Source organism: Diabrotica virgifera, chromosome 7 (genome assembly GCF_917563875.1).
Source record: "Diabrotica virgifera virgifera chromosome 7, PGI_DIABVI_V3a".
NCBI classification, from domain to species: domain Eukaryota; kingdom Metazoa; phylum Arthropoda; class Insecta; order Coleoptera; family Chrysomelidae; genus Diabrotica; species Diabrotica virgifera.
In genome coordinates, this window is record NC_065449.1 from 157,225,690 (window position 1) to 157,252,735 (window position 27,046).

Below are 27,046 nucleotides of genomic sequence, written 5' to 3' on the forward strand. Positions count from 1 at the left end.
AATCCAAGTTTTAAAGCAGTTTTTCATAAGTAACTCAAAAACCATAAGTTTCTTCAAAAAAGTTGTTATTACCAAAATCGAAGACAATATAAAAATAAATAAGCTCCTTATTTGAAAAATCCTTTATTACGTATACAAAGTGAGTTATATGCAATTGAATATATTTTTTTTCCGCGAGTACTCAAATCTTAGTATCCAAGCTTAAATAACAGGAAAACGATGCACTTTGTTAAATATAGATATTAAACATTTTAATAAAGTACTTAAAGGTAACTATCAAAAAGCTATATAAGAAGCCGATAGCATCAAAATTAAGCAAGTTATGATGGAAATAAAAGGACCCTTTCAGATTTTTTAGGGAAGAATGAAAAATGAAACATACGTCATTTCCACAAAAATTAAAATTTATAGTAACCCATTTAAAACTTTATTTATTTTAACATGAGTAATAACTTCAACAATTTTGACCGGTTTAGAATGCATATTTAAAAAAAAATACGATTAAAAAAATTAGAATTTTTCAAATTTTCGTGAATTTCATTTTCTTTTGATAATAACTCCAAAAATACTCGATATACTTAAAAAATGGTAGAGAACAAAGTTTTAGTTTTAACTTTATTTAAGCTTTTTCTTTTTTTAATATTTTTACGACAAAAAATAACCGAGATAGAAACATTTAAAACCTAAATTTTACTGCGAGAAGCATGTAACCGGGGCCCTTTCACCTTGTATTAAAAAAAATAAAGTATTTAGAAAATTATGTTTAATACAGTGTTATAGAACTTTTACTTAGCTTTGTAGTGGTGTTTGGATAAATCTCATGTGTCAAAATTTAACGGAGTTATTTTAAAAAAAACAATAACATCTTCTTTGAAAAAATTTTATAGCGGAGATTTTGTATGTATACAGGTTGTGGGAAGTCCAATTAGTCGTTTGTTGTAGGAGATACGAAAAAGTTTATTTAAGTGAGATTGGGGCATAGATAATATCAGAATTTAAATACATTTCCAAATATACAGGGCCACCCATATTGACAGGGTGAAACAAAATTATCTTTTGTTTAATGGAACACCCTGTATATTTTTACATTTTTAGATTCTCCTCTATGTTTTATTTCTTAAAATATTAGGTTTTGTGATGTTATACGAAGTAGTTTAAAAGATAATTACGTTTTTATTTTCAAATTTTATAGCAATATTCACCCCCTGTATAATTGTAGTGATTTGACATCAGAAAATCAATTTATGTTCAAGTGATTTTTAATATAATCTATTATTGTTAAAAACTATTAATCTAGCAAAACGTTTAATTTTAGCTAATACAGGGTTGGTCGAAACTGAATGAGTATTTTCTCAAAGTTTGAGAGTATGAGTTTTCTCAAACGGAGCAGCCTGTAGTAGATGATCTAAACGGGTGTCACTACAGATATAGGGAATTCTGTGTGTTAGAGAGAGAGGTATGTGATGTCACAGCTGATATAGGAAAGTATGTGTGTTAGAGAGAGAAACATGGTATCTCTGCTGCTATTGGTCCGATTTAAACGTACGACGGCTCGTTGGAATGGGCGGGAGATAACGAATACAAAAAAACATGGCGGCATAGTGTCAAAAGGGCGCTTTCCGATGTGACGACGTCCGATGGGGCGCGTTCCGATGTGACGGCGTTCTAGCGCTGATCGATCGGTGCGCGATACCAGATGTGCGATCGGTACCTTAATTTTTCGCGGAACGCGAAGCAGATGCGCGGTCGGTACCTTTTTCGCGGATCTCGTAGATACGAAGCGCGCGGCTGGTAATTTTGGAATTTAAATAAAACAACAACATAATGCAATTTTTTTATTAAAAGAACTTAAAAGGAACACAGGCGGCGCAGCGGTGCGCGATACCAGATGTGCGATCGGTACCTTAATTTTTCGCTTTGCGCGAACCAGAGGCGCGGTCGGTACCTTAATTTTTTCGAGGAAGGATCTCGTAGATATGAAGCGCGCGGCTGGTAATTTTGTAATTTAAATAAAACAACAACATAATACAATTTTTTATTAAAAGAACTTAAAAGGAACACAGCAATCTTTATTCGTATATAGTTACAATTTTGTTTAACAAAGTTTTTAATTGTTTTAATAGACCGTCTTCAGGGCAGGGTATCCCAAAAAGCCCCCAACTGAACGTTCCTGCTGCTACAACTTTACGTGTGTATTCGCTGTACTTATAATAGGTATTGTTTTGAAAAAAGTAAATAAACCCATCCGTGTACCGGAATGCTGATGTTATTTTATTTGGTATTCCGGGGAAGAGATCATTTATTGGGCCGCGGTTTAAGACATCTCCAGCTTCATTAAATTCAATGTATGAATTATCATTGTACAATAAATATGTTTGACCGCTGTTTGTTTGAAATAAGGCATTTATTTTGGTTCTCGTAGGTATAGAAGGAAACATAAAACTTTTTTGAAGTTGTAAATTAGGGAAAGATGCGTCGTAATACCGATTATTGCTTACAGTTATTAAGTGTCCCTCGGAATTCTGAAAAACATGTGAAACTTGCGTAAACCTCAACTCTTTAGGGAGATAATCAGTAATTAATTCTGGATGTTGTGGAAGACGCATCTCATTTAAATCAAACTTCCATAAATATTTGTCAGACCCAACGTACATGCGATAATTTGGAAACTGTGGAGATGTAGCTAGAAACATGAAATCGGGATACTGAAGTAGACAGATGTTTTTTATTGCAGGTGTTGTCGGCAAATAGATCCTATTTTTCGAAAGTGTTGTTTGCGTAACTGGGGCTGTTGACATCGATGTGGGGGCTTCTGTTTGTCCATATAGCCTGCTCATTGCCTTTTTATCATCATCACCAAAACTTGTCACATCTTGTTGATACCAAGGATACATAATAGACGAATCGCTATTACTATGTTCTAGTCCAAGGGTATGACCAATTTCATGCAGTAGGACAGCCAAAAAATTGGCTTCACCATCAGGAGCTCTGCCATTTCCTGCATACCACCGTTCATTGGCATCAAGATGGATTTCGATGCAATCGTTTACGCCAGGATAGTATGCGTGAGCTAATACTTTTCCAGGACCATCGAAATTAAATGGGCATTTAGAGGTTCCTTGACAACTTGCTCGAAAACTATGATTATTTGACACCACAGTTATAGTAATATCCGGCTTTGAAGAAGGTATTATTACTCGTTTAAACTTTAAATTAGATATTTTCTCCCATCTAACGAAAGCGTCTTCAGCAAGATGTATATAAACTGGATTACTAACAGCTTGAGGAAAATACCAACTTAATGTCGTTTTATTCCACTTCGAATGAATTGCATAGTTATTGTCGCCAACAGAACATCGAGGCTTATTCATCATCATATTCATAGTATCATTATTTAATGTTCCGGTCACCGGAAGATTGTATCTTTCTTGAAATTCAACTAAGGCCATATCTATACTAGAAATAGCATTACTTGATGTATTTAGATATCCAAATCGTTTAAGAAAAGAACTAGCATACTCCAGAGTGCTATTCTCTGCATACACAGATACAGAGAGCAACAATAAGACATGTAAACAGACAAGCATCTCGATTTATACTAAACCCAAAATTTTTTGGTAAAGTTATTTAAGAAAATATTTGAAGTAAAAATCGTTGAAAATAATTAAAATTGATAATTCACATATCGCATAGGAAATAGCGGTTGAAGGTCTAATCACATTACTATGCAATTCTTCGTTATCATACCGCATTTTGTTATTGAGCTATATTTCTTATCATGTGCAGAGAAAATGTTGGAATTTTTCAATGATTTTACAATGATAAAACTGAATATAATTTTGCGCACGCAAACATTCTACAACACGTCATAGGGTGAGGCACGCAACCATATAAATTTCAAAATGCACCTCAGGACGGTATATTCCATAGTCTATTCCCTACTGTTAGTGTGCGCTCGTTGTGGTTCAACTAGTTTTCAAAGGTAAGTGTTCTCTTAATTATTCTTTATTAAATATTTTCGATGTTTCTTGTTTGATTTTGAATAAAACTTAATGTTTTCTGCTCCGCCATTTATAAAATCTCTTCATTCCAGCTGAGATTTATTATTTCGACATTAAATAATTGTCTAACTATCGTCATTTTGAATGACATTTATTTTTTATTTTCTCGTAATTATTCGTTTTTAAATCTTTTCGGTTTTTCAAGTTTTTGGTCAGCTATTTATAAAATTCCTTCATTCCAGATGAGATTTATTATTTTAGCACCTGATTGTCTACAAAAAGACCTCATGCCAACATGACAATTAATCTTTTTTATTTTCTCATAATTATTCTTTGTTAAATCTGTTCGGTTTTTCTTGTTTGTTTTTATTAATGTTTTCTGCTCTGCTATTTATCCCTTCATTCCAGATGGGATTTATTATTTCGACATTTGATTTTCTACAAAAAAAAAAAAAAAAAAAAACCCTTGATGTTAGCATGCTGAATGCCAAGTATTCGTCATTCTTTGTAATTATTCTTTGTTAATTTTTAGTCATGGATGCGTGTGGTAGAAAAGTACTCGATGTCGTTGAAGCAATTAGAAACCTGAAATGGGTTTTTATTGACAATGCGGATAAGTTTGAGTACGAAGCCGAGCGAGCTGTTATAAGAACAAGAAGGTACACGGTAGAAGAGTGTAACGAAGAAGCTACCAAATACCACAAGGGAGCAAGAATATGTGAAGACTATCTCTCTGACGTAATATGCATGTGTTGCTTTTTAAAAAAAATAAAAAATCTAGGGCTGACTGATTTCTTAAATGACCTAAAAGATGTTCTACCTACTGAAGATGAAGGGGTAGATACTGTAAATACATGTAGATATAATTAATAAATAATATATTTTATTTTGTAGTTTTCATTTCAAAACAACATATCGTTAAAATTGGAGGAATTTATGAAAAAGATCAAGGAACTAAAGGAAAAAATAAAACAATTTGAAGATAAACAAATAATGTTTAAGTCTTTTAGTAAACTGCACTTAAGGACACCCATAAGTAAACCGTACACTATGTAATTGTTGTTTTAATAAATTATTATAATACTAATTGACTCTTTTATTTATTTATAATTAAGAAATAAAACAAAAAATAATATAATATATTTTTATTTTTGCATTAAAAAAGTATCATACAACCAAAATACATTAGATAAAGCACAAATACATTTTTCACTATTATGATAAAAACAAGCAGGTTCCTTAACTTCTAATGTTGGTTGTACATCCAATTCGTATAAAGGAATAGCAATGTATTTTTTTAAATAATTTTTCTTTTCCATGATAAGGATATCGTTCAGAATTAAGGAACATACGAATATTTGTTAAATTGCAGTGATCAAATTTACTCATATCTTTCAGCATTTTTCCTTTTCGACCATCATGGAAAGCTACTACAATATGACGAGGACTTTCTAATTTTATAGTTGTTTTTACTGGCCAAGTATGACGTGTTGAATTATTTAAAGTGAGATATTCAATTAATTCCCAACTTCTAAATTTTATAGGTAGTTCCGTATTATTACGAACTATTTTGTTTAGCCGCAATTGTTCGCTAATATTAGGTAAAATATGAGGTACATTCCAATAAAGTTTATTAATTTCAATTTTTGGTTTTTCTGTTTCATCTGTAGCAATAATAGCATCAATATCATCTTTTTCTCGTATCAAGACTAATTCCTGTCTCATATTAATGATAATTCTTTGAAAATCTTCAACAGGAAACATAGAATAGTAAAACTAGTCAGATCATGGAATGGGCGATATGGTGCTAAAAATTTAATTTCTAGTGCCCGGTTTCATAGCAGAAAAATATTCAATGACAATTTAGTAGCTATAGAACTGATTAAATCAGATCTAGTTTTTAATAAACCCTTGTACATTGGCATGACTGTTTTAGATATATCAAAATTATGTATGTACCAATTTCATTACGACTATATGCTTCCAAAATTGGGCGCAGATAAATGTAATTTAATGTATATGGATACCGATAGCTTTATTTATGAACTGTACTGTCATGATGCATATGAGGAAGTAATAAAACAAGATCTATCAAAATTTGATACATCCGATTACGCTGTAGATAATATCTATAATATTCCTCGAGTAAATAAAAAAGTTTTAGGAGTAATGAAGGATGAAAATAAAGGAGAAATTATGACAAAATTTGTGGGATTACGATCAAAAATGTATACTTTTAAAGTTCAATCTGGTCGAATCACTAAAAAAGCAAAAGGGACTAAATATAATATAGTAAAAAATGTTATAAAATTCGATGATTATGTAAACTGTTTAAATGATTTTAAGGAACAAACTGCTACTCGACACTCCATTCGGTCATATAGCCATAACGTTTATAGTATAGAACAAACAAAAATTGCGCTAAGTCCTTATGACGATAAAAGATATTTAATTCCAAATAGTTTTAGAACCCTACCATTGGGACGTTACAGTATTTTAGAATAGATTTTTTTTTGTAGATGAATGTTCCATCATTGACCGACCTGTCTATCAAAAAAATCTGTGAAACAACAGTATCAGCATCATATTTCATCGAGCAGTCCCCCTTGCCGTGGACATTAACAAAAATAATATTAAAAAAATTTCCTTTATATAAATGGGAAACGATGATAAGCAGTGCTAAAAATGATCCTATTCCTTCATATAAAGGAATAGAATTTATTGCTTGCTCTAAACACATACCGTCACATTTAAGAAATGTCGTATTAGGAAAGTCAGATTGGGGGAGTATATTTGAAGATGATGTAGATGAATGTTCCATCATTGACCGACCTGTCTATCAAAAAAATCTGTGAAACAACAGTATCAGCATCATATTTCATCGAGCAGTCCCCCTTGCCGTGGACATTAACAAAAATAATATTAAAAAAATTTCCTTTATATAAATGGGAAACGATGATAAGCAGTGCTAAAAATGATCCTATTCCTTCATATAAAGGAATAGAATTTATTGCTTGCTCTAAACACATACCGTCACATTTAAGAAATGTCGTATTAGGAAAGTCAGATTGGGGGAGTATATTTGAAGATGAACACTCCAGTTATTGTGTATGGGCTAATGGATATTATCTTAAGCAGCATCGCCTAAACGTATGTAAATCATGTTTTTTTGCATTCAAAAATGCTCATGAGACCTTAAATAAATTTTTACTGGTGCGTTACGACCATACTCACGAAGTTTATGATGCTGATGATATCGTTGAATGCGTATATCAGCAACCATATTATTGGTGCAATAGTTGTTTTACTCACGTTTTATTCGATTTAAAAGATTACGAGTCTTGCGTTAATGCATTACATGAAATGCCTAGAAATAACAGGTTTGATGATTCTGAACCAGAAGTCTGAAGTAGGCAGTAATATTGATTCTTTTGAGACGAATGATAGTGTCGAATATCCATAAGCTACTATCTCTCTTTCTCTCTTTTTTTGTAAATAATAAAGATAATATAATGTTATTTTTCTTTCTGTATTTTATTCTATAATAAAGATATATGTAAACATTTTTATTTGTTTTATTATGAGCACTTCCCTCATATGAGGCGCTCAAAGCAACAGTGACCTAATCCACATCCCACAATTTTACCAAAACCCTTTTATTACATTAAAGTTATCCATTAAGAGATGGCTTTAACGTAATAAGAGTGTTTTCGTAAAAATGTGGGGCGTGGGTTAGACCACTGCTGCTCTGAGCGCCTTATCATCACATCATAATAAAAATCTTATACTTTTTATGATAAAACGTTACGTTTTATGTGAATCTTATATGTTTTACGATAAAACGTCACGTTTTAGGTGAAATAAAACTCCAAATTTGCAATTTTTATCATTTATTTAAATCATTAATTACCTTAATTTTATAAAAATAAATGAACTCCCTAAGAGCATTGTTTGTCATATCATCTGGCATTATAGAACAACAAGCATACAATATTTGCAAGGGGTTTAAACTATCTGCAGCATTTTTACAAAAATCTAAAACATTATAATAATATTCACAAAAGTTCAAATTTTCTAACAACTGCATACGAGGTGATAGCACACTAGTGTTAAGTTCAACAATTTGCTTCACTTCTTCTTCATCCATATAGTACTCCACACCATGCTTCTTAACAATAATGAATTTACAATCATCGTAAACTATCGGGGTAACAGTGCAGTATTCTTCGCATGGAAAAGTTGGGTGCATGAGGTCATCAGTTGATTGGAAAAAATCAATTAGTTGTTGTGTGATGATTGAAATAAAGGAATACCATTCGTATGCGCTGAGTGATATTCTGGTAGGTTTATATTGTTGAGATAAAATCACTGCAGGCGAAAATGATCTTGCAGGGCTTATACCACATTGTACTTCATAGCCCGATAACGTGTATTTTGTTGCAAGCAGGTAGAAAACTTCTGATTTGGCGGCAGCCTCATAATTTTCCAAAGCTCTATCTAATTCTTGATTATAGTCTTCGTTGCTAGGCATATCGATGCTAAATTCACAACCACCTGAGGAATACCCACTATCTTGAGAGCCACCTGAAGAATACCCACTATCTTGAGAGCTCATGTTCACTTTTACTGACATTGATACTGAAGCATGAGTTCTTTTATAGTCCCCTACTCCTTGTGGTAAAAACAACCTCTTTGCAAAAAATGTATTGCTATGCGGCGGATTAAAAGATAGATCCTCCTAAACTACGTCATTAACGTTAATCCAGCTGTTATGTTTGCTGTCCATACCGAGCCATTTCACATACATCTTATTGCCTTTTCGTCTAAGTACTTTTTCAACCAAGTAAATGTCAGGGTTTAATGTTTTCTGTAATTCTTCTTCGTAAAACCCCCCGCTAATCGGTATACCGTGCATGTCTTCAAGCAAATACGTTATAGGATTTGTTATCTTAACTTTTACAATTTTAAATAATTCCGTCGTCCAATTGGGCGTGTAGGCCTTTTCAAATAAATGTTTTGTCTTTGAAACACGCACAATGTCACCAATTTTATATTTTCTTGGACCAGCCATTTTTAAATGACTATAACTCTTGTTTAAAATAGCTTTTTCGTTGGATTTGTTGACCTGAGATGGTTTGTATCCCGTTTTACTGTGCCTTGTATTGTTGTATTCCTCGGTAATTACAGGTAGAGCTTCTAACCATTTGTATGATCCATGTAAACTGAAATACTTGTACAACTTTGCTTTTAACGTTCTAATGACTCTTTCACAAATGGCGGCTTTTTTAATCGTGTAGGTGCTGTAATGATTAATTTCGTGTTTTTTCATTAAATTTTGAAATTTTCTGTTATAAAATTCTGTTCCCTGATCGGATTGGAGGTTCTTCGGAAGTCGTCGAGTATGGGCGAGAATATCCGAAAATGCTTGAGTAATTTCCTCGCCAGTCTTGGTCTTTAGAGGGCGTGTCCACACATATTTTGAAAAACAATCAATTACGACTAGTATTAGTTTAAAATTTTTATTTTGGTGTGCGTAAGGACGCATTTCGGCCAAATCCATTTGCCACAAGTCATCGATTCCTTTGATTATTGTTCGTCGACGAGGATAGATTTTTCGTGCTGGTTTATGCAATTCGTTCACCACCTGTTCCTTTTCTGTAGACATTTTCTTATTAACGACTTCCAGCATCTACATCTACAACATGTGTGCGCAATAGATCAATATTACGTACTATATCCTGTAATGTTTGCTCCACTTGTTTTAACCTCTGTTCCATCTTCATATCGTGCATCGTATGGTTTGCAAGTGTTTCTGCAGCTTCTTTTATGCTTTTATCCGTATCCTTTTTTAGTGTATTCACATCATCTTTGATTATTTTTTTCAATTTTTGCTCGAGAAGTGGAACTGTGGTTTTATGAAGCTCTTCTCTTACTTGATTTAGTTCGATCGCTAAATGTGGAACTGTGGTTTTATGAATTTCTTTTCGTACTTCGTTTAGTCCGACGGCTAAATCCTGTATATCATTAGTTTTTTGTTGCAACAACTTATTTATATTGTTCTCCGTATCCTTTTTTAGTGTATTCATAGCATCTGCGATTATTTTTTGTAGCTTTTGCTCGAGCAGTGGAACTTCTTTTCTTACTTCGTTTAGTCCGATTGTTAAATCTTTTATATTAATGGATTTTTGATCTAATATCGCATCATGGGCTTTAATTATTGGAAAGTATACGCTACGCATCTCATTTATTAGATTATCAACGTATTTTTTCGTTGCAGCATCACTATATTCTGATGGGTCCTTAACATTACAAATTTTCACATTTTCGGCATTAATGTTTCCGGCAGGAGTATGTGGAAATGTAACTCGTACTGCCTTTTGGGTGATACTGTTACGAGAGTGATGACCGAATTTGTCGACACTCATAATGGAAATGATACCATCATTCTCAGTTACTCTATTATATTGGCTTCTTTTAGTTCATTGATGATAGCCACGATTTCATTGTCGTGAGATGTGTTGCCGGCGTCTTTCGAAGCCACCAAGAGTTTAAGACGATCAACTAACTCATTGACGTCATCCCAATAAATATACTCTAAGGGTGCAGCGTTGTATGTTAAACGAGAGTCATCCAACCCCGTTCCTTTGACCGTAGATGAAGATGCTGACCGAGCTGTTTTCGTTCTGTGGTCGAGTTCTTTTTGTGAACGAGTTGCATGCTTTTTCATTGTTGCATCAGATGGTTTGAATAGAGGTTTAATAATAGCATGGTATTTTTCTCCGCTGGAACCTTTAAGGCGTCCTAAGGTATCCAGATGAATCTCTGTGTTAATCAGCAGTGTTTTATACTTTTGTAAATCCTCATCATTATACTGTTCTGGGTTTGGGTTGGCATAAAATAAAAGGTGATATAGGCCTGGCGTACCACTTAACCTACGTTCTTCAAAATCCTGTTCTCGAATTATTACTATGTCTCCATTGTCTTTGTCAAAGTTTATTCGACGTTTTCCCAATATCCAGCCACTAATACTATCGTAAAATGGACCATAGTTTTTATCGATTTTATCGTCTTTTATCAAATATTCTTTTATGTACTTGTGACTTATTGGAGGATAGTGGTCGATATATTCGTCTGTGGCGTCCATCGGAATCTCGTTAGAACCGGAGATTGGCTCTTGAATGTTTTCATCAGATGCCTCGGGTGCATCAAGAAATACATCCTCATCCTCCTCCTTTTTCACCTCTTCTTTTTTAACATGTGCAAACTTGTTAGTGATAGTATGATGTAACGTTTTTGATGATTGAGCAATATCCTTGAGAGGCTTCGAGATTGGTTTAAAAAGTTTATTTAGTGACTCATCTTGATCTGTTCTACCTAACTTCAATGCCAAATATTTTTTGCGAATTGATCTAGCCAATTCGGTAACTTTCTTCTTGCGAAGGGCAATGGCGACCGTATCATCTGGCATTTTGCTGGCGACTAAACAAACACCTTACAATTTTATATATTTATCAAATCCTTTGCGATATCGTCCATTGTTGAGAGCAAAATCTTTCATAATTACCACAGTACCATACCTATCTCTCCAACATTCTGAACACATTTTTTTAAATTCATCAAATGACATGTCTGGCGATACGTGTTCATCAAATATATGTTTCAAATTTATCTCGTCTTGCTTGAACAGCACAATCATGTTACAATTGTCTCTTATTAGCTGCTTAGGTATTTTTGAATATGTTTGGCATAAGTAAGCCGCATCGATATCTTTATGTCTGCACATGGAATAATACTCACGAATCTTGTGTTGGCCATCACATGCGACATCGTCAAATAAAAACACAGAGTTTGGTTGAGCTTTGTTGGGATCAATAATTTCTTCATTGTCTTTAAATGGAAAATACCCTACACCTTTGACTTGCGCTAATGCATCTCGCAATAGTTGGTATTTCGGTTGAAAGAGGGATTTTGAATAAACATAGACATTTTTAAACTTGACGCCATTTGGACTAAATAAAAGTGATAGCATGGCGTTAGTTTTTCCACATCCACTTGGACCACAAATAATGGCTCTGAATGAGTTTGGTAATAATTTTCCATGTTTACTGTTGGTTGCTTTCTGTACAATATCTAGATTATCAATTGGTAACGTCTGCTCTTGTTGAATGACTCTCATCGTGTGTTAAACATAGTAAAAATATGAACAATATATTACCAATGTCACCAAATGCATGACCATCAGTCCAATGTTGGTGTTCAAAGGGGAAGGTCTTTTGAACTCTCTAATTAATAAACTTCCAGTTGAGCTTCATATTCCTGGTTATCAGTATTGTGGACCTGGAACAAAACTAAAAAAACGTCTTGCACGCGGAGATCCGGGAATTAATCCTTTAGACGCAGCTTGTAAACAACACGATATCGCTTATTCGCATCATACATCTCTCGAAGAACGTCACAAGGCCGATAAAGAATTGGAAGATAGGGCTTGGGAGCGATTCAAGTCTAAGGACGCTAGCTTTGGCGAAAAAAGTGCTGCTTTACTTGTAACCGGTGGAATGAAAACGAAAAGAAAGTTGGGAATGGGATGTCCTCGTCGTCGTGGAAGAAAGGGACGTTATTCTTTCAATCGGGATGTGGTACCTAAAATTGCAAAGTCCATGAAGAGAGGAGCATCGTTAAGAGATACTGCTTTGACAGCTGTACGAATAGCAAAATCGGTAATTAAAAAACTTGGTGGACGAAAAACAGTTGATCTTCCACGAGTGTTGCCACTAAAATCTGGAGGTTTCCTACCCCTCATACCCCTATTTGCAGGTCTTTCTGCATTGGGGGCTTTAGCCGGTGGTGCAGCAGGGGTGGCGAAGACTGTGGTTGACGCAAAGAACGCCCAAAAGAAATTGGAAGAGGATATGCGCCATAATAAGGCGATGGAACACATCGGCTCAGGTCTGTACTTGCGTAAGAAACCAAGAGGCGGATTCGGTTTGTATCTGAAAAAAAACTTCCAATAAAGCTACCCAATCGTCCGCTGTACGACTTAGAGATTGCGCATTACGCGAAAACACTTAAAATCCCACATTTTCGAGGTGTTTTCATGAATGACACTCTGCCTAGACACGGTCCTCGAAAACGTGAATGCGCAATAGTTAATCTAGATGCATCATCACACAGCGGAACACATTGGGTAGCATATAGAAAGATAAACAACGACGTAGAGTATTTCGATTCATTTGGTAATTTGAAGCCGACCAAAGAACTTGTTAAATATCTAGGTACACATACAAAAATTTTCTATAATAACCATCAGTATCAAACCTACAATCAAATCATTTGTGGACATTTATGCCTAAAGTTTTTATATAATGGAGCATATTAAAGGCATGGAACTGCTTCTGGACCATATGTTTCACAAAAAACGTTTTGAAGGATTCAGTGAAGAAGAACTAAAATTAATACCGCTAGATTATATTATACGAACTGTAGAACCTATAGAATTGTTATATATATGGCATAAATTGCCTGGGGAATATCGACAAGAATTTAACCTGCAGATACTACTTCCCTGCTTCGTGCATTACAACAGACCTGATTGGAGGACTCATTGTGATGGCCCACCCGGTTCTCAAGCATCTTGTCATTTATGTAAACTTGCTTTAGAACAAATAAAAAAATGTGAATAAATTTGTTTTTTTACTGTATATAAACCTATTAATCTCTTGACCTGAATCAGTCATCATGTCGCAGTTGTTGAGAGTAAACAGCACGAATAACATATTCTCGTTTCAACCTCCCACACCGATCGTATTAGATCCGAAAAAAGATTACGAAATAGCTCTTCGATTTTTCCATTCTTACAACAGTATACCAAACATCGAAAATTGCAAGTTTTATTACTACGATGTCAATAACCGAGTGCAACATTTTGATTTCCCCGATGGATGTTATGAAATTATCGATATTGAGGAATACATACAAAAGAAATTGGGGGCTGCCAATACATCTAAACCTGACATGATATTTAGTCTAAAACCTAACCACAATACGTTGCAGTGCGAAATCTTCAGTCAATTTAAAATTTCATTTCAACCAAATGACAGTCTTGGTACAATATTAGGGTTTTCTCCCGTAATACTAAATCCTAGACAGACACATTCTTCAGATCTACCTGTTAGGATTATTAAAGTATCTAGCATACGCTTTGAATGCAACATTAGTACCGGAGCCTTTGACGGTAACAGACCTGCTCACACGCTCTACGAATTTGTCATACAATCAAATCCTGGGTACGCAATTGACGAAACCCCTCACAATTTGTTGTATTTACCTGTTGTGCCACAGCGTGAAATTACCAATATCACTGTGTTGGCTGTCGATCAAGAAGGACGACCTGTGAACTTTAGAGGAGAAGAGAGCACATTGGTGCTGGAACTTAGATCAAAAAGCAGATGGGATTAGTAATAGAACAATCTACCCAGAGAACGCCATTAGTTGTGCAACCATCTCAGCAGCAATATCTTAAACAATCTGCCTACAGAACACCATTAGTTGTGCAACCATCTAAGCAGCAACATCTTACGTCCGCAAACAAATTGTTTTTACAAACGTTGGGTTTTAAACTGAAAAAATGACTACAATGTATGGAAAGAGAGCGCGTTCAAACAACATCACAATGCCTCCAATATTTGATATTTATCGTAAGCCAATATTTGATGAATCGATTCGAAAGGCTGAATACCGAACTTATGCACCATTCATCAAATCATTCAACTGCAATGATATTGTCGAATTTAGCATTAATCAAGTTGACTCGTTTTTTGCAATGAGCGAAACCTTGTTATGCATTAAAGGATCACTCGAAATAACTGGAAATGGTGGCGTCAAACTAGCAAATAATGTGGGTGCCTTCCTTTTCGATTCGTGTACGTACAGCGAAAGCGCAAGGGAGATGGAAACAGTGCGGGATCCTGGCATCGTAAGTGCTGTACGTGCCATGACATGTTATACGCAAGAAGATTCTAATTATATGGTTATGGCTGGATGGAATTACCCTAAGGATCCAATTCTAAACGCTGCAGATCATTCATTCAGCATACAGATGCCTCTTAAGCATGTTTTCAACATTTTTAATGATTATCCATTGATTACGTGTGGTCGTCAAACAATAAGACTAGTTCGAGCTCGAAATGATAACGATTGCATAGTTATTACAGAAAAACAAAACGCTGACAAAACTACAACTGTTACAACCGCTAAGATTAACATTACCAATATTGAGCTTAGAGTGAAGCACATATTCCCCAATGATGATATTAAATTGGAACTCATGAAATCTATTCAACAAGATCAACCTATAGTTATTCCGTTTAGAAAGTGGGAATTACATGAATTACCTGCTATTACGAGAGGTGCCAGGCGTGAAGTTTGGGCTGTTAAAACTAGCACATCAGTTGAAAGACCTCGTTATGTTATTGTTTTCTTTCAAACCAACAAACGCGACAAGATTACAGCTGATCCTACTTTATTTGACAATGTCAACATCCAAAGTATTAGATTATCGTTAAATGGAGAATACTGGCCAAACGAGAGAATGCAATTGGATTTTAGCAAAACCGATTACAATGAAGCCTATTTTAACTATACCGAATTTTATCCTAGCTACATACATTCCCAACAAAAACGACCTCTACTCGATTTCTCAGCTTTTAAGAATCGTGCATTGTTCGTTATCGATTGTTCGAAACAAGAAGAAAGCATGAAAGCATCCACCGTTGACGTAAAACTCGATATTGAAGCGAATAACGGTTTTCCCGACAATACCAAGGCCTATTGTATTATTATTCACGACTGTGTAATGGAGTACTTCCCTCTCACCGAAATTGTAAAAAGTCTAAATTAGATGCATGAGGTGTCAGTAGTACACGAGCAATCATCATGAGAATAGCATTCGTAGATATTCAGGGATTCGTTGTGGATGGGTGGTTTGTTCCTAAAGAACTTTCCATTGAAATAGGTTATAAACGAAGTCATTACATCTTTTTGCCTCCGAAACCATTCAATGCGCTAAGTAATGTGGATAAGAAGACCGCATCATACGTGGAGAAGAATCTGCTAGGCATCCGGTACTCTGATGGAGAAGTTGAACTATCTGAAATAAATAAGATACTGCAAACCGAGTTGTTATATACAGCTGACTGTATCTACGTTCGAGGGAAACAAAAAGCAGAATATTTGGATAAGAAACGCCACGTTTTTGGAATTTTTCCTCATATTATTGATGTTTGCAAGTTCGATGGTACGCCTCGTGCTGCTGGAAATCTTGGTTTTACTGCAAACCCCCCATGTCATGCCGCTGGATTATTTTCATGTGCAGAAACAAATGTGAATCGCCTGCGTGACTGGTTTGTCAATAAAATAATGCCAATGTAATTTTTCTGTGTACAAAATAAATATTTTTTAAAGTTATGGGTTTTTTATTTAAACGCCTTATTTATTGATCAAGTCTTATATTACATGATGATTCAACCATGACAATAAGGCCTACGCGACATTTCACGAGCCCACGTGACGTTTTGACGTGACGTTTTTACGTGCTTTGACGTGACGTTTTACGTGACGTGCTTTGACGTGACGTTTTACGTGACGTGCTTTGACGTGACGTTTTCACGTGCTTTGACGTGACGTTTTACGTGACGTGCTTTGACGTGACGTTTTCACGTGCTTTGACGTGACGTTTTACGTGACGTGCTTTGACGTGACGTTTTCACGTGACATTTCACAAGCCTACGTGACGTTTTGATGTGACGTTTTTACGTGACGCGTTGACGTGCTGTGTTCCTTTTTAGTTCTTTTAATAAAAAAATTGCATTATGTTTTTTTATTTTATTTAAATTCCACAATTACCAGCCGCGCGCTTCGTATCTACGAGATCCGCGAAAAACTTAAGGTACCGACCGCGCATCTGCTTCGCGTTCCGCGAAAAATTAAGGTACCGATCGCACATCTGGTATCGCGCACCGCTGCGCCGCTGTGTTCCTTTTAAGTTCTTTTAAAAAAATTGCATTATGTTGTTGTTTTATTTAAATTCCAAAATTACCGCGCGCTTCGTATCTACGAGATCCGCGAAAAAGGTACCGACCGCGCATCTGCTTCGCGTTCCGCGAAAAATTAAGGTACCGATCGCACATCTGGTATCGCGCACCGCTCGATCAGCGATAGAACGCCGTCACGCGCCCCATCGGACGTCGTCACATCGGAAAGCGCCCTTTTGACACTATGCCGCCATGTTTTTTTGTATTCGTTATCTCCCGCCCATTCCAACGAGCCGTCGTACGTTTAAATCGGACCAATAGCAGCAGAGATACCATGTTTCTCTCTCTAACACACATACTTTCCTATATCAGCTGTGACATCACATACCTCTCTCTCTAACACACAGAATTCCCTATATCTGTAGTGACACCCGTTTAGATCATCTACTGCCTGTAATGCCTGTAATGAGCATTGTAATGAAATGCTATTGCATGGCACTTTATTATTTCCCACCCTGCCAGTGAGAACTGAATTTATTTTTGAAATCCCTTACTTTATGTCTTTAATTATTTTAAATATTGTAAACGATTAAAAAACAATCAAATTAAATTGAAATGAATAACCAGTGTATATCTTCCACATTTACTTCATATTTAACGTAGCCTGTACCATAACATTGCACAGATTATTATCCCTGTATAGCAAAGATATACCATGAATGTGAATTCATACTTGAGAAATGTCCTATATCCAGTCTCACAAAAAAAAAGGGATTCCTCAAACATAATATATATGCAGACAAAATCAGCCAAAGTGATTTGCGATATCTAATTAAAGGCCCTACCAAGTTGGTTTTGTTGAATATAGCATGTAAGCACGACGATACTTTAGTGATAAGCGTATTTTTCGTAGTAGCTATAGTATGTTGTTTTATATTATGTATTACCTATATTAAATTAGTTTTAGTATGTTTCGTTTATCTAAAAAAATATAAAACAAACAAAAATCTGTTTTTCTTGTAGTTGTTTTTTCGTATAAATATTGCTTTATATTGTAGTAAATTGAATTTAGTTTTAGTATGTTCCGTTTGTTTGTAGAATTATATTTAATTAGATTTGCTTTAATTACTAAAATAAATAAATTTTCAATTATATTTAATGTATTGGTGGAAAAGGAAACCTAGCATTAGCGGCCACATTTCTATAACGGCCAATTGTTTTCTATTTTTAGTGGCCGTTATTGCCAGGTTTTACTGTACCAATAATATTTTATTAAATTATGAAATATTATTTAAATAAAAAATTTATAATCTTGATAAAAGAAAGTTTGTTTAGAATTTACTCCTCTATCTAATTATGGGGTTATTTTTAATAAAATAGTGTTCACCCATGAGAAGGGGTAACATCCACCCCCAGGATAAAAGCGCATGTTGGTACCACATCATTTTTGTTTCTTGAGGTATCTTCTGACTACTTACCAATTTTCATGAAAATTGATGGAGGTTAAACGAAATCAGGGGTGAAAACCTTCAGTGACTGCCTTTTTGGAAATATAAAACATTAATTTTTTTCGTGATTGTCGATTTGCTAATTTTCTGATTTTTGGTTGCTATTAGGTTTAAAAAATTAATAAAAATTATAAATCATGCACATAAATGTAAAAAAAATATTTATTTTACTTAATTAAAGGAGATTGCTTGAGCCAGAATGCTGAAATCTGCATTTTTATCATTAAAAAAAAAGGGGGATTTCACCCCTAAAATGCAGAAAGCGCAACTTGTTGCCATATCACTTTTGTTTTTTGAAGTATCCTCTAACTAATCAACAATTTTCATGAAAATCGATGAAGGTTCAAAGAAATCGTGGGTGAAAACATTCAGTGACTACACTTTCAGAAATATAGAAGAATAAGGTTTTCGTGATTTTCGACTTGTTAATTTTCGGATTTTTGGTTGCTATAAGGTTTGAAAAATTAAGAAAAAATGTAATTCATGCAAATGTATATAAAAAAATATTTATTTTTCTTAATTAAACGAGATTACTTGCGCCATAATGCGGAAATCTTCATTTTTTACAATTTAAAAAGTAGGGGTGTATTACACCCCTAAAATGCAAAAGCGCAAGTTAATGCTATATATCTCTTATTGCTTGAGGTATTCTCTAACTACTTACCGATTTTCATGAAAATCGATGAAGGCTTAACAAAATAGGAAGTGAAAACTTACAGTGACTGCACTTTCAGAAATCTAAAAAATAATTTTTAAAAAAGGGGTGTATTTCACCCATAAAATGGAAAAAGCGCAAGTTGGCACTATGTCACCTTTGTTCCTTGAGGTATCCTTTAATCACTCACCAATTTTTGTGAAAATCGATGGAGGTTCAACGAAATGTGAGGTAATAACTCATATCCACCTTCATTGACTTCACTATTAGTGATAACTGAGAAAATCGCTGTCGAGATATATTTGATTTTATGAAAATTGCTACAACCCCCTTCCCCCTACGTTCATGGTTTCTGTTGAACGATTAGGGAGGAAATTGCACGGAGCGGGAGTCAATAGCGTTCATGTGGATGGATATATATGAAATGTTAAAGGTACACTGACGAACTTTTCGTCTCATTTTTCTTTTATGAGATTCCTCGTTTTGTTATCATACCTAGACAAGAGATCATTTAACGAATCAGTGACAATGATCAATTCTGTGACAATTTAGATTTAGACATATTCAGGGCTATTTGGTTTTAGCATTTTGAAATATCGTGGTAATCAACGATCTATCAAAATGAAAAAATAAGATGTATTCAAGTCAGATGTAATCAATTACCAACTTTATACTTATTTTTCCAAATATTTCTAATTTACTATATTAGGAACATAAAACTTCTCCTTCTTCTTACTACTTTATAATAGGCTAAATGCCTGTTTTACTTCAGTTTTAGCATCACTTGACATTGTCTGACTATCTTTTCCTCGGTCGTCCCAATGATCTTCTTCCATTTTGGCGATTTGTCTCTTGCTATACGTACTATTCTATTTTCTGTCATTCTTTCTATGTGTTGATTCCATTATATTTTTCTTCCTCTTGGTTCACATGTTTATTTCTTCTATACCACATCTCGCTCGTATTTTCCCACTTCTTACACTGTCTATTAGAGTTTGGTTTGTTATTTTTCGTAAGATTTTCATTTCTCCTGTTTCCAACAGTCTTTGTGTTTACGTCATTATCGGTCTCTGTGTCCGTTTCTGTGTACGTCATTATCGTTCTTATTGGTCTTATTGTTGACCGAAATCAACAATAAAACCGAACATAAAACTAAAGTGGAAAATTATCATTTTACTTAATTTTTTTACATTTAATTTAAAATGTTTAATTTTATTAAAAATACTGAAATATGGCATTAATTTAAAAAAATTGCAGTTCCATTTCACACCGGATTGGTTTTAAAAATTTAGTTAAATCAGTTAATGAAATAGGAAATTTTAAACTATACTTTCCCTGCTAAGAGAACTTAGTCGACGAGCCCGCGTACTGCTCGGAGTTTAAGAAGTCGTACCCCTCCCCCTAATATTCCAACAAATTACGTGGGACGATGTTGTATTTGTGCACGAATTTGCAATATGTCAACAAGAAGGGCATGCCAAAGATGTGACTTTGCATGCAAGGATCATCTCAGGGATATTTTCACTGAATGTTTGACGGACTAAAATTGTGCTCCTTAATAGTTTTGTTCTTTTTTTTACTTTCTAGTTCTATTTTTTATTATTCTTCCCTATTGGCAATTCTGTAAGTTCAAAGATAAAAAAATATTTGTGTTTTTTACTAAATTGAGCTTATTTTTGTGATCATTTTCATTTACTTGCGAATAAAGACCCAAAAAATCATGACCTCGTTTTTAATTTTACCACTGTCGAAATGAGAAAAGCCAAGGAACAAAACATATCTAATATCAAAATACGGACATAAGTAAACATACTATTAACCATTAATTTGTTAATTTTGACAAAATCCGGTATTATACCACAAAAAAACTATTGGTCTACAATCGTAGACTAAGCTCGTCAGCAATAACCGCGCGCCTAACGTAGGGTTAATTAAATTTAACAGACTATTATACGGGGTAGAGACCTGGACTCTCAAACAGAACAACATAAAAAATATTAAAATTTGCGAGATGTGGTGCTACCGTCGAATGCTGAAGATAAGTTGGGTTGATAGAATCAGAAACCTTGAAGTAATACGAAGGATAGGAAAAGACCCAGAAATTTGCTTAACGAGGAAACGAAGAAAACTCGAATATTTGGGTCACAAAATGTAATGCAAGAAAAAATAGAAGGAAAACGGAATCTAGGCCATAGAAGAATGTCATGGTTGCGGAATTTGAGAGAGTGGTGTGGCTGCACCACTAATGAACTTTTTAGGTCAGCTGTAAACAAAGTCAGGGTAGCGTTGATAATTTCCAATCTCCGATAGGAGTGGCACAGGAAGAAAAAGAAGAATTAAATTTATGTCAAAAAGTGAAATTCTGTAGTATTTTGAATTGCAATTATATTCATAAAAAATAAATCAAACTTTACTAATTGGTAATTATTCAATATTGATAACTATCCCTTAAAAATCGAAAGCCGCCATCATGCAAAAGTCATCTGTTAACTCTGTCATGAAATTTTTACTTTATGTTTGTATTTTTGTAAAATAAAAACATTAAACAAAATCTGATTAATTCTTAATGTTTTTTATGATTGGCGATCAAATTTTGTATGCTCCACGTCACTGAAGGCTCTTTATCGAACTTGTTTATTACTCGCCTCGCTTGCCTCGCTCGCTCTGCTCATAATATCAGACTCGTTCGATAAAGAGTCACTCTTACACAAATAACTATTATTTGACATTTTTATTTGACGTTTATTTGTCAGCAAAAAACAAAAATTGGCATCTGGGGACTCTCAATTTAGAGTCCTCATCACAAGTTCATAGCCGATGTCAGCCGAAGTCATGCGTTAGTTTGAAATATGAAATTTTAATTTGCATTTTTAGGTACCGTTTATTACGTTTAATGCATTGCTTGAGTTGCCATTCTCCACTCTCAATGTGAAGACCTAATTTTTCACGTAGCAACCCACATGCCTAGTGGGAGTCATATAGTGCCCCAGGGCTTTATCCTTAGTGATTATATCCATTCTTTTCATTTTAGAATTAATTTTACAATGAAAGACATTTAGCCAACATTTAAAAGGTTCCAATTTCTGTATTTTTGGGTGGCTCAGCATGTCAAGCCTATAACATTGATGATGATATTTTTATAGAGCGAAAACGTTTTGTGATATTTGTGGCCCTTTTGAGGGTTTTTAAATAAATATACCTTTATAAAGAAACATGTTTCATTAAATATGCTTGTAATTAATGGTATACAGCCAGCTAAAGGAATTCCGTGTGGATTATTTAGATACTCTGCTTTAGTAGTAGTCGGAGAGATAGAAGCGGATTTTGTGCGTGATAAGTAATATAAAAACCATACGGGGATATGTTGAATTAGTTGTGTACATGACTTTCCCCAACGGCCGGAAACCAGAGTGGGGGACGAGGGTAGTTATAAGGGGTCAAAGTCGCGGTTTTTATTATTTTTTTGTGACGCTCATGACCGAGATAGTGCATCAAAATTTGGGAATAAGTAGGTCATGACGTAACTAAGTAAAATTTCTAGGGGCGGAACGCTGCGTGGCCGACAAAGTGGTGTGGGTAGGGGTGAATATAAAAAATATAAGGGGTTTTTTGCGACGTTCGTGATCGAGATAGTGCACCAAAATTGGGGAATAAGTCGACCATGACCTAACTAAGTAAAATCCCCAGAGCCGGAAACCAGAGTGGGGCACGAGGGTAGTTATAAGGTGTCACAATTTAGGTATTTATTATTTTTTTTGTGACGCTCATAATCGAGATGGTGCACCAAAATTTGGGAATAAGTAGGTCATGACGTAACTAAGTAAAATATCCAGGGGCGGAACGCTGCGTGGCTGACAAAGGGGTGGGAGCAGGGGTGAATATAAAGAGTATAAGGGATTTTTGGTGACGTTTGTGATCGAGATAGTGAACCAAAATTTGGGAGTAAGTACATCATGACGTAACTAAGCAAAATCTCCAGGGGCGGGAACCAGGGAGTATGGTAGTTTTAAGGGGTAAAAATCGCAGTTTGTATTATTTTTTTGACGCAGCACAACATTTGTCCCTTACGCAGCGTTCCGCCACTGGGGATTTTAATTAGTAATGTCATGATCTACTTATTCCCAAATTTTGGTGCACTATCTCGATCACGAACGGCAAAAAAAGTCCCTTACATTTTTATTCTCACCCCTGCCTACCACCCCTTTGTACCCAAAGCAGCGTTCCGCCCCTGGAGATTTTACTTAGTTACGTCATGGCCTACTTATTCCAAAATTTTGGTGCACTCCTTCATGATGATGGGATCTCCATCATGAGCGTCACAAAAAAAAATAATAAAATCGCGACTTTGACCCCTTATAACTACCCTCGTCCCCCACTCTGGTTTCCGGCTCTGGGGATTTTATTTAGTTATGTCATGGTCTACTTATTCCCAAATTTTGGTGCATTATCTCAATTACGAACGTCGCAAAAAACCCCTTATATTTTTTATTTTCACCCCCGCCCCACCCCTTTGTCGGCCACGCAGCGTTCCACCCCCGGAGATTTTACTTAGTTACGTCATGACTTACTTATTCCCAAATTTTGGTGCAATATGTAGATCATAAGCGTCACGAAAAAAATAATATAAACCGCGAATTTGACCCCTTATAACTACCTTCGTCCCCCACTCTGGTTTACGGCTCTGGAGATTTTACTTAGTAATGTCATGGTCTACTTATTTCCAAATTTTGGTGCACTATCTCAATCACGAACGTCGCAAAAAACCCCTTATATTTTTTATATTCACCCTTACCCCCACCCCTTTGTCGGCCACGCAGCGTTCCGCCTATACAGATTTTACTTAGCTACGTCATGACCTACTTATTCCCAAATTTTGGTGCACTATCTCTATCATGAGCGTCACAAAAAAAATAATAGAAACCACGATTTTGACCCCTTATAACTACACTCGTCCCCCACTCTGGTTTCCGGCCGTTGAGAAAAGTCATGTACACAAATAATTTAACATATCTCCGTATAGTTTTTCCATATTACTTATCACGCACAAAATCCGCTCCCGGCTCTTAGACTATAGTGTCTCCATTGTAGAAGTATTTCGATATCTAAAACCGATAAAGGACCTTAAATTGCTGCCCAAAGATGCAAGTTTTTTGAAGAATTATGACGTTCCAATTTTTTACTTTGAGGTCGGTTATCTCGAAAATGGTTTGAGATATTGAAATACCATTTTCAGATTTGGATTCAGGAGACAAAACTACATAATATGAATCCATCGGTAGACGGCTCCAGATACTGCAGGAGCGGCAATGCACAAACAAACGAACAGACTTTGCGAATTTATAAACAAAAACAAAATTTTCGTTGAAAATACAAACTACGCCCGAACAATAGTTTTTCTATTGCATAACGTTGTCTACAGACTTAATTTAAAACCGGCACTGTTCTTTTTCGTTCCTTTTTTCACTCTAATTTTCTTATTTTTATTTGGGCTGCGTTCGTTTACCGAATTAAAATAATCCTAGGGGAATTTTTATGTTGAGGGCAGAGGCTTAATTGGGAACAGAATGAGAAGGGGTGTATTTTTCTCTTCTTAAGCACGTTTCGGAGATTTTTTCTTTTAATAAGTAAAATAAAATGTCCTTTGACTGTAATCAGGCATTTCGTCAACGCTGTCGTCTGCGGCGTTTCATTAGTGGTGCCGAGATGCATTTCATTTTTTTATTTCTCGTAATCGTCACTGTTACGCCACTTGGGGTTTGTTTCCAACCAAATTTTTTAATTCAAATGGGGGACATGAACAAAAAAGTTTTGTAAGGAAACAGTTCTGGATGGATTTTCATTTGAAAATTGTATTCATCATAAATACTAAATAATGAAATATTTACCTTATAAAATAGTAGATTTTAAATATCAATAACAAAATACACGCATCAAAAATCACATCACTTTTATAGAGTTTGTTATTATCCAAGAAAAAATTTTGAATAGACAGAAATAATATCAAATCCAAACAATCTGTCAGAGATATATGTATTACCGGCCAAACCCGATATCAGGACAAACTAGTTTGACCTAGGCCAAACTAGTTTATTCTGAAGTGTATATGTTTTTATATCAGGATAAACTAGTTTAGCCTAGTCTAAACCAATTTAATCTAGTCGGAAGTACATAATTGATTACAGATTGGTTGTTGATTTAAACGTAAGTTTAGAAGACACTATTAAGAGTTGTAATACTTTTAAGCAGCGCATCTGTGGTATATGTACCACTGGTGGTACATCTCATTATTTGCGGTTTTACACAAGACACAAACAAAAATTAAAACAGTAGTGCTTAGTAAGTCTTAATAATACAATCTAAAAATACAGGTGGTACCAATAATATTAAAAAGAACTGTAGGTGGTATATGACTCAAAAAGTTTGAGAGTCCCTGCTTTTAATTATTTAGGGTAAATGATAAACCGAGATGACACTTCTATGAAAGATACAGAAAAAAATAATACGGGGAAAACAAGCAACGAAAGCACTCCATGGAGTGATATGGAAGAACACTTTAACTAAAGAAAACAAAAAAGGATATTTCAGGGCATATTGCTGAATATTACCCTACAAGAGCGAAATAATGGCCAGTGACAACAATAATACGAAATAATATACGAACAGTTGAATTGGAGTTGATGAGAAGGTGTCTAGAAATTACCAGGTAAGATAGAAAAAAAACAGAGGAAATATGAAACAGAATAGAAGTAAAATGCTCAATTACAAAAAAGTTGTGATAGTAAAAGTAGAGCCCTGAAATGGTACGGGCATGTACAAAGAATGCCGGAGCACAGGTGGCCGAAAAGATTACTGGACTGGGACCCGCGGGGAGGAAGACGGAGAGGAAGACCTGCTGTAAGATGGAAAACTCACATAGGAAATTAAATGGTAGATAAAGACCTCAGAGATGGCGACTGGGAGAATACACTGCTATGGAAGTCGAAAACGGCAAACTCATAATGGGAAAAAGCCAAGAAGAAGAAAGTAATTCAGGGAACTAGTACGGCTTAATATAACTAATAAATTGAACAAAATACTTTGTTCTTGAAAAAATAATCATTTTTATTAAAATTATAATTATTCGTAACAAACAAACAATACTATTGACTTATATTCGCGGTCGAACGGACAGACAGTCTAGGTCAAATTTCTCACATTTAGTACCACCCTTGGATTTAGTCCGTTCTTTAACGGTAAAATATTGCAAAACCTCTAAATTTTAAAGAACCGCTTGGATTGACATGAAATTTGGCATAGCTAACAAGTCAAAGGAAAAAAGTGATATTGTGCCGATATGTGCTTTTGTCCTGGGAGTGGTTTTCACCCCCTCTTGGGGGTGAAAAAATATTCGTCCAAATAAAGTCAGGAAATGGATAAACTGGCTAATTTTAAGTAACTTTTGTTCTACAGAGTTTTTTCACTAAGTCAATACTTTTCGAGTTATTTGGCAGTGAATATGTTCATTTTTTCAACAAAATAACCACGCTCTTAGACGGTTTTTCGCAAATAACTCAAATAGTAAGTATTTTGTCGAAAAAATATTCTTAGCAAAAATATAGCCTGTAAAACATTTAAAAAAATGGTGTATATATCACGTTTCTAAACCTAGTAGAAGCAGAGTTATAGCTAATGAAAAATAGGTTCATATTCGTCAAACTGCAAATGGAATATTTTAACGTGAAATAACCAAAAAGGAAGCACATTTCGGGGAAAACTCATTACAACTTATTTAAAGTGTTTAAAAAAAGCTTCATTTTTGTTTTATAAAAAAAGTTCTAGCATCAAAATTAAACAAGTTACGCTCAAAATAAAGTT

The 27,046-nt window shown here is 34.8% G+C and overlaps 3 protein-coding genes across 3 annotated transcripts; 2 read left to right on the plus strand and 1 right to left on the minus strand.

Annotated features, from left to right (window-relative positions):
* Positions 1-2,069: 2,069 nt before the first annotated feature.
* Positions 2,070-3,449, minus strand: LOC126888647 (matrix metalloproteinase-16-like). Its single transcript, XM_050657006.1, has one exon. It carries the CDS (start codon positions 3,447-3,449, stop codon positions 2,070-2,072), a length of 1,380 nt encoding a protein of 459 aa, XP_050512963.1.
* Positions 3,450-3,664: 215 nt separating this feature from the next.
* LOC126887696 (uncharacterized) lies at positions 3,665-7,566 on the plus strand. The gene is made up of 2 exons (XM_050655350.1): positions 3,665-4,838; positions 4,896-7,566. The coding sequence occupies exons 1-2, from the start codon at positions 4,536-4,538 to the stop codon at positions 5,055-5,057; spliced, it is 465 nt and encodes a 154-aa protein (XP_050511307.1). The 5' UTR covers positions 3,665-4,535; the 3' UTR covers positions 5,058-7,566.
* A 7,068-nt stretch (positions 7,567-14,634) lies between these two features.
* On the plus strand, positions 14,635-15,897 carry LOC126888648 (uncharacterized). Its single transcript, XM_050657008.1, has one exon. It carries the CDS (start codon positions 14,635-14,637, stop codon positions 15,895-15,897), a length of 1,263 nt encoding a protein of 420 aa, XP_050512965.1.
* The last annotated feature ends 11,149 nt before the right edge of the window (positions 15,898-27,046 follow it).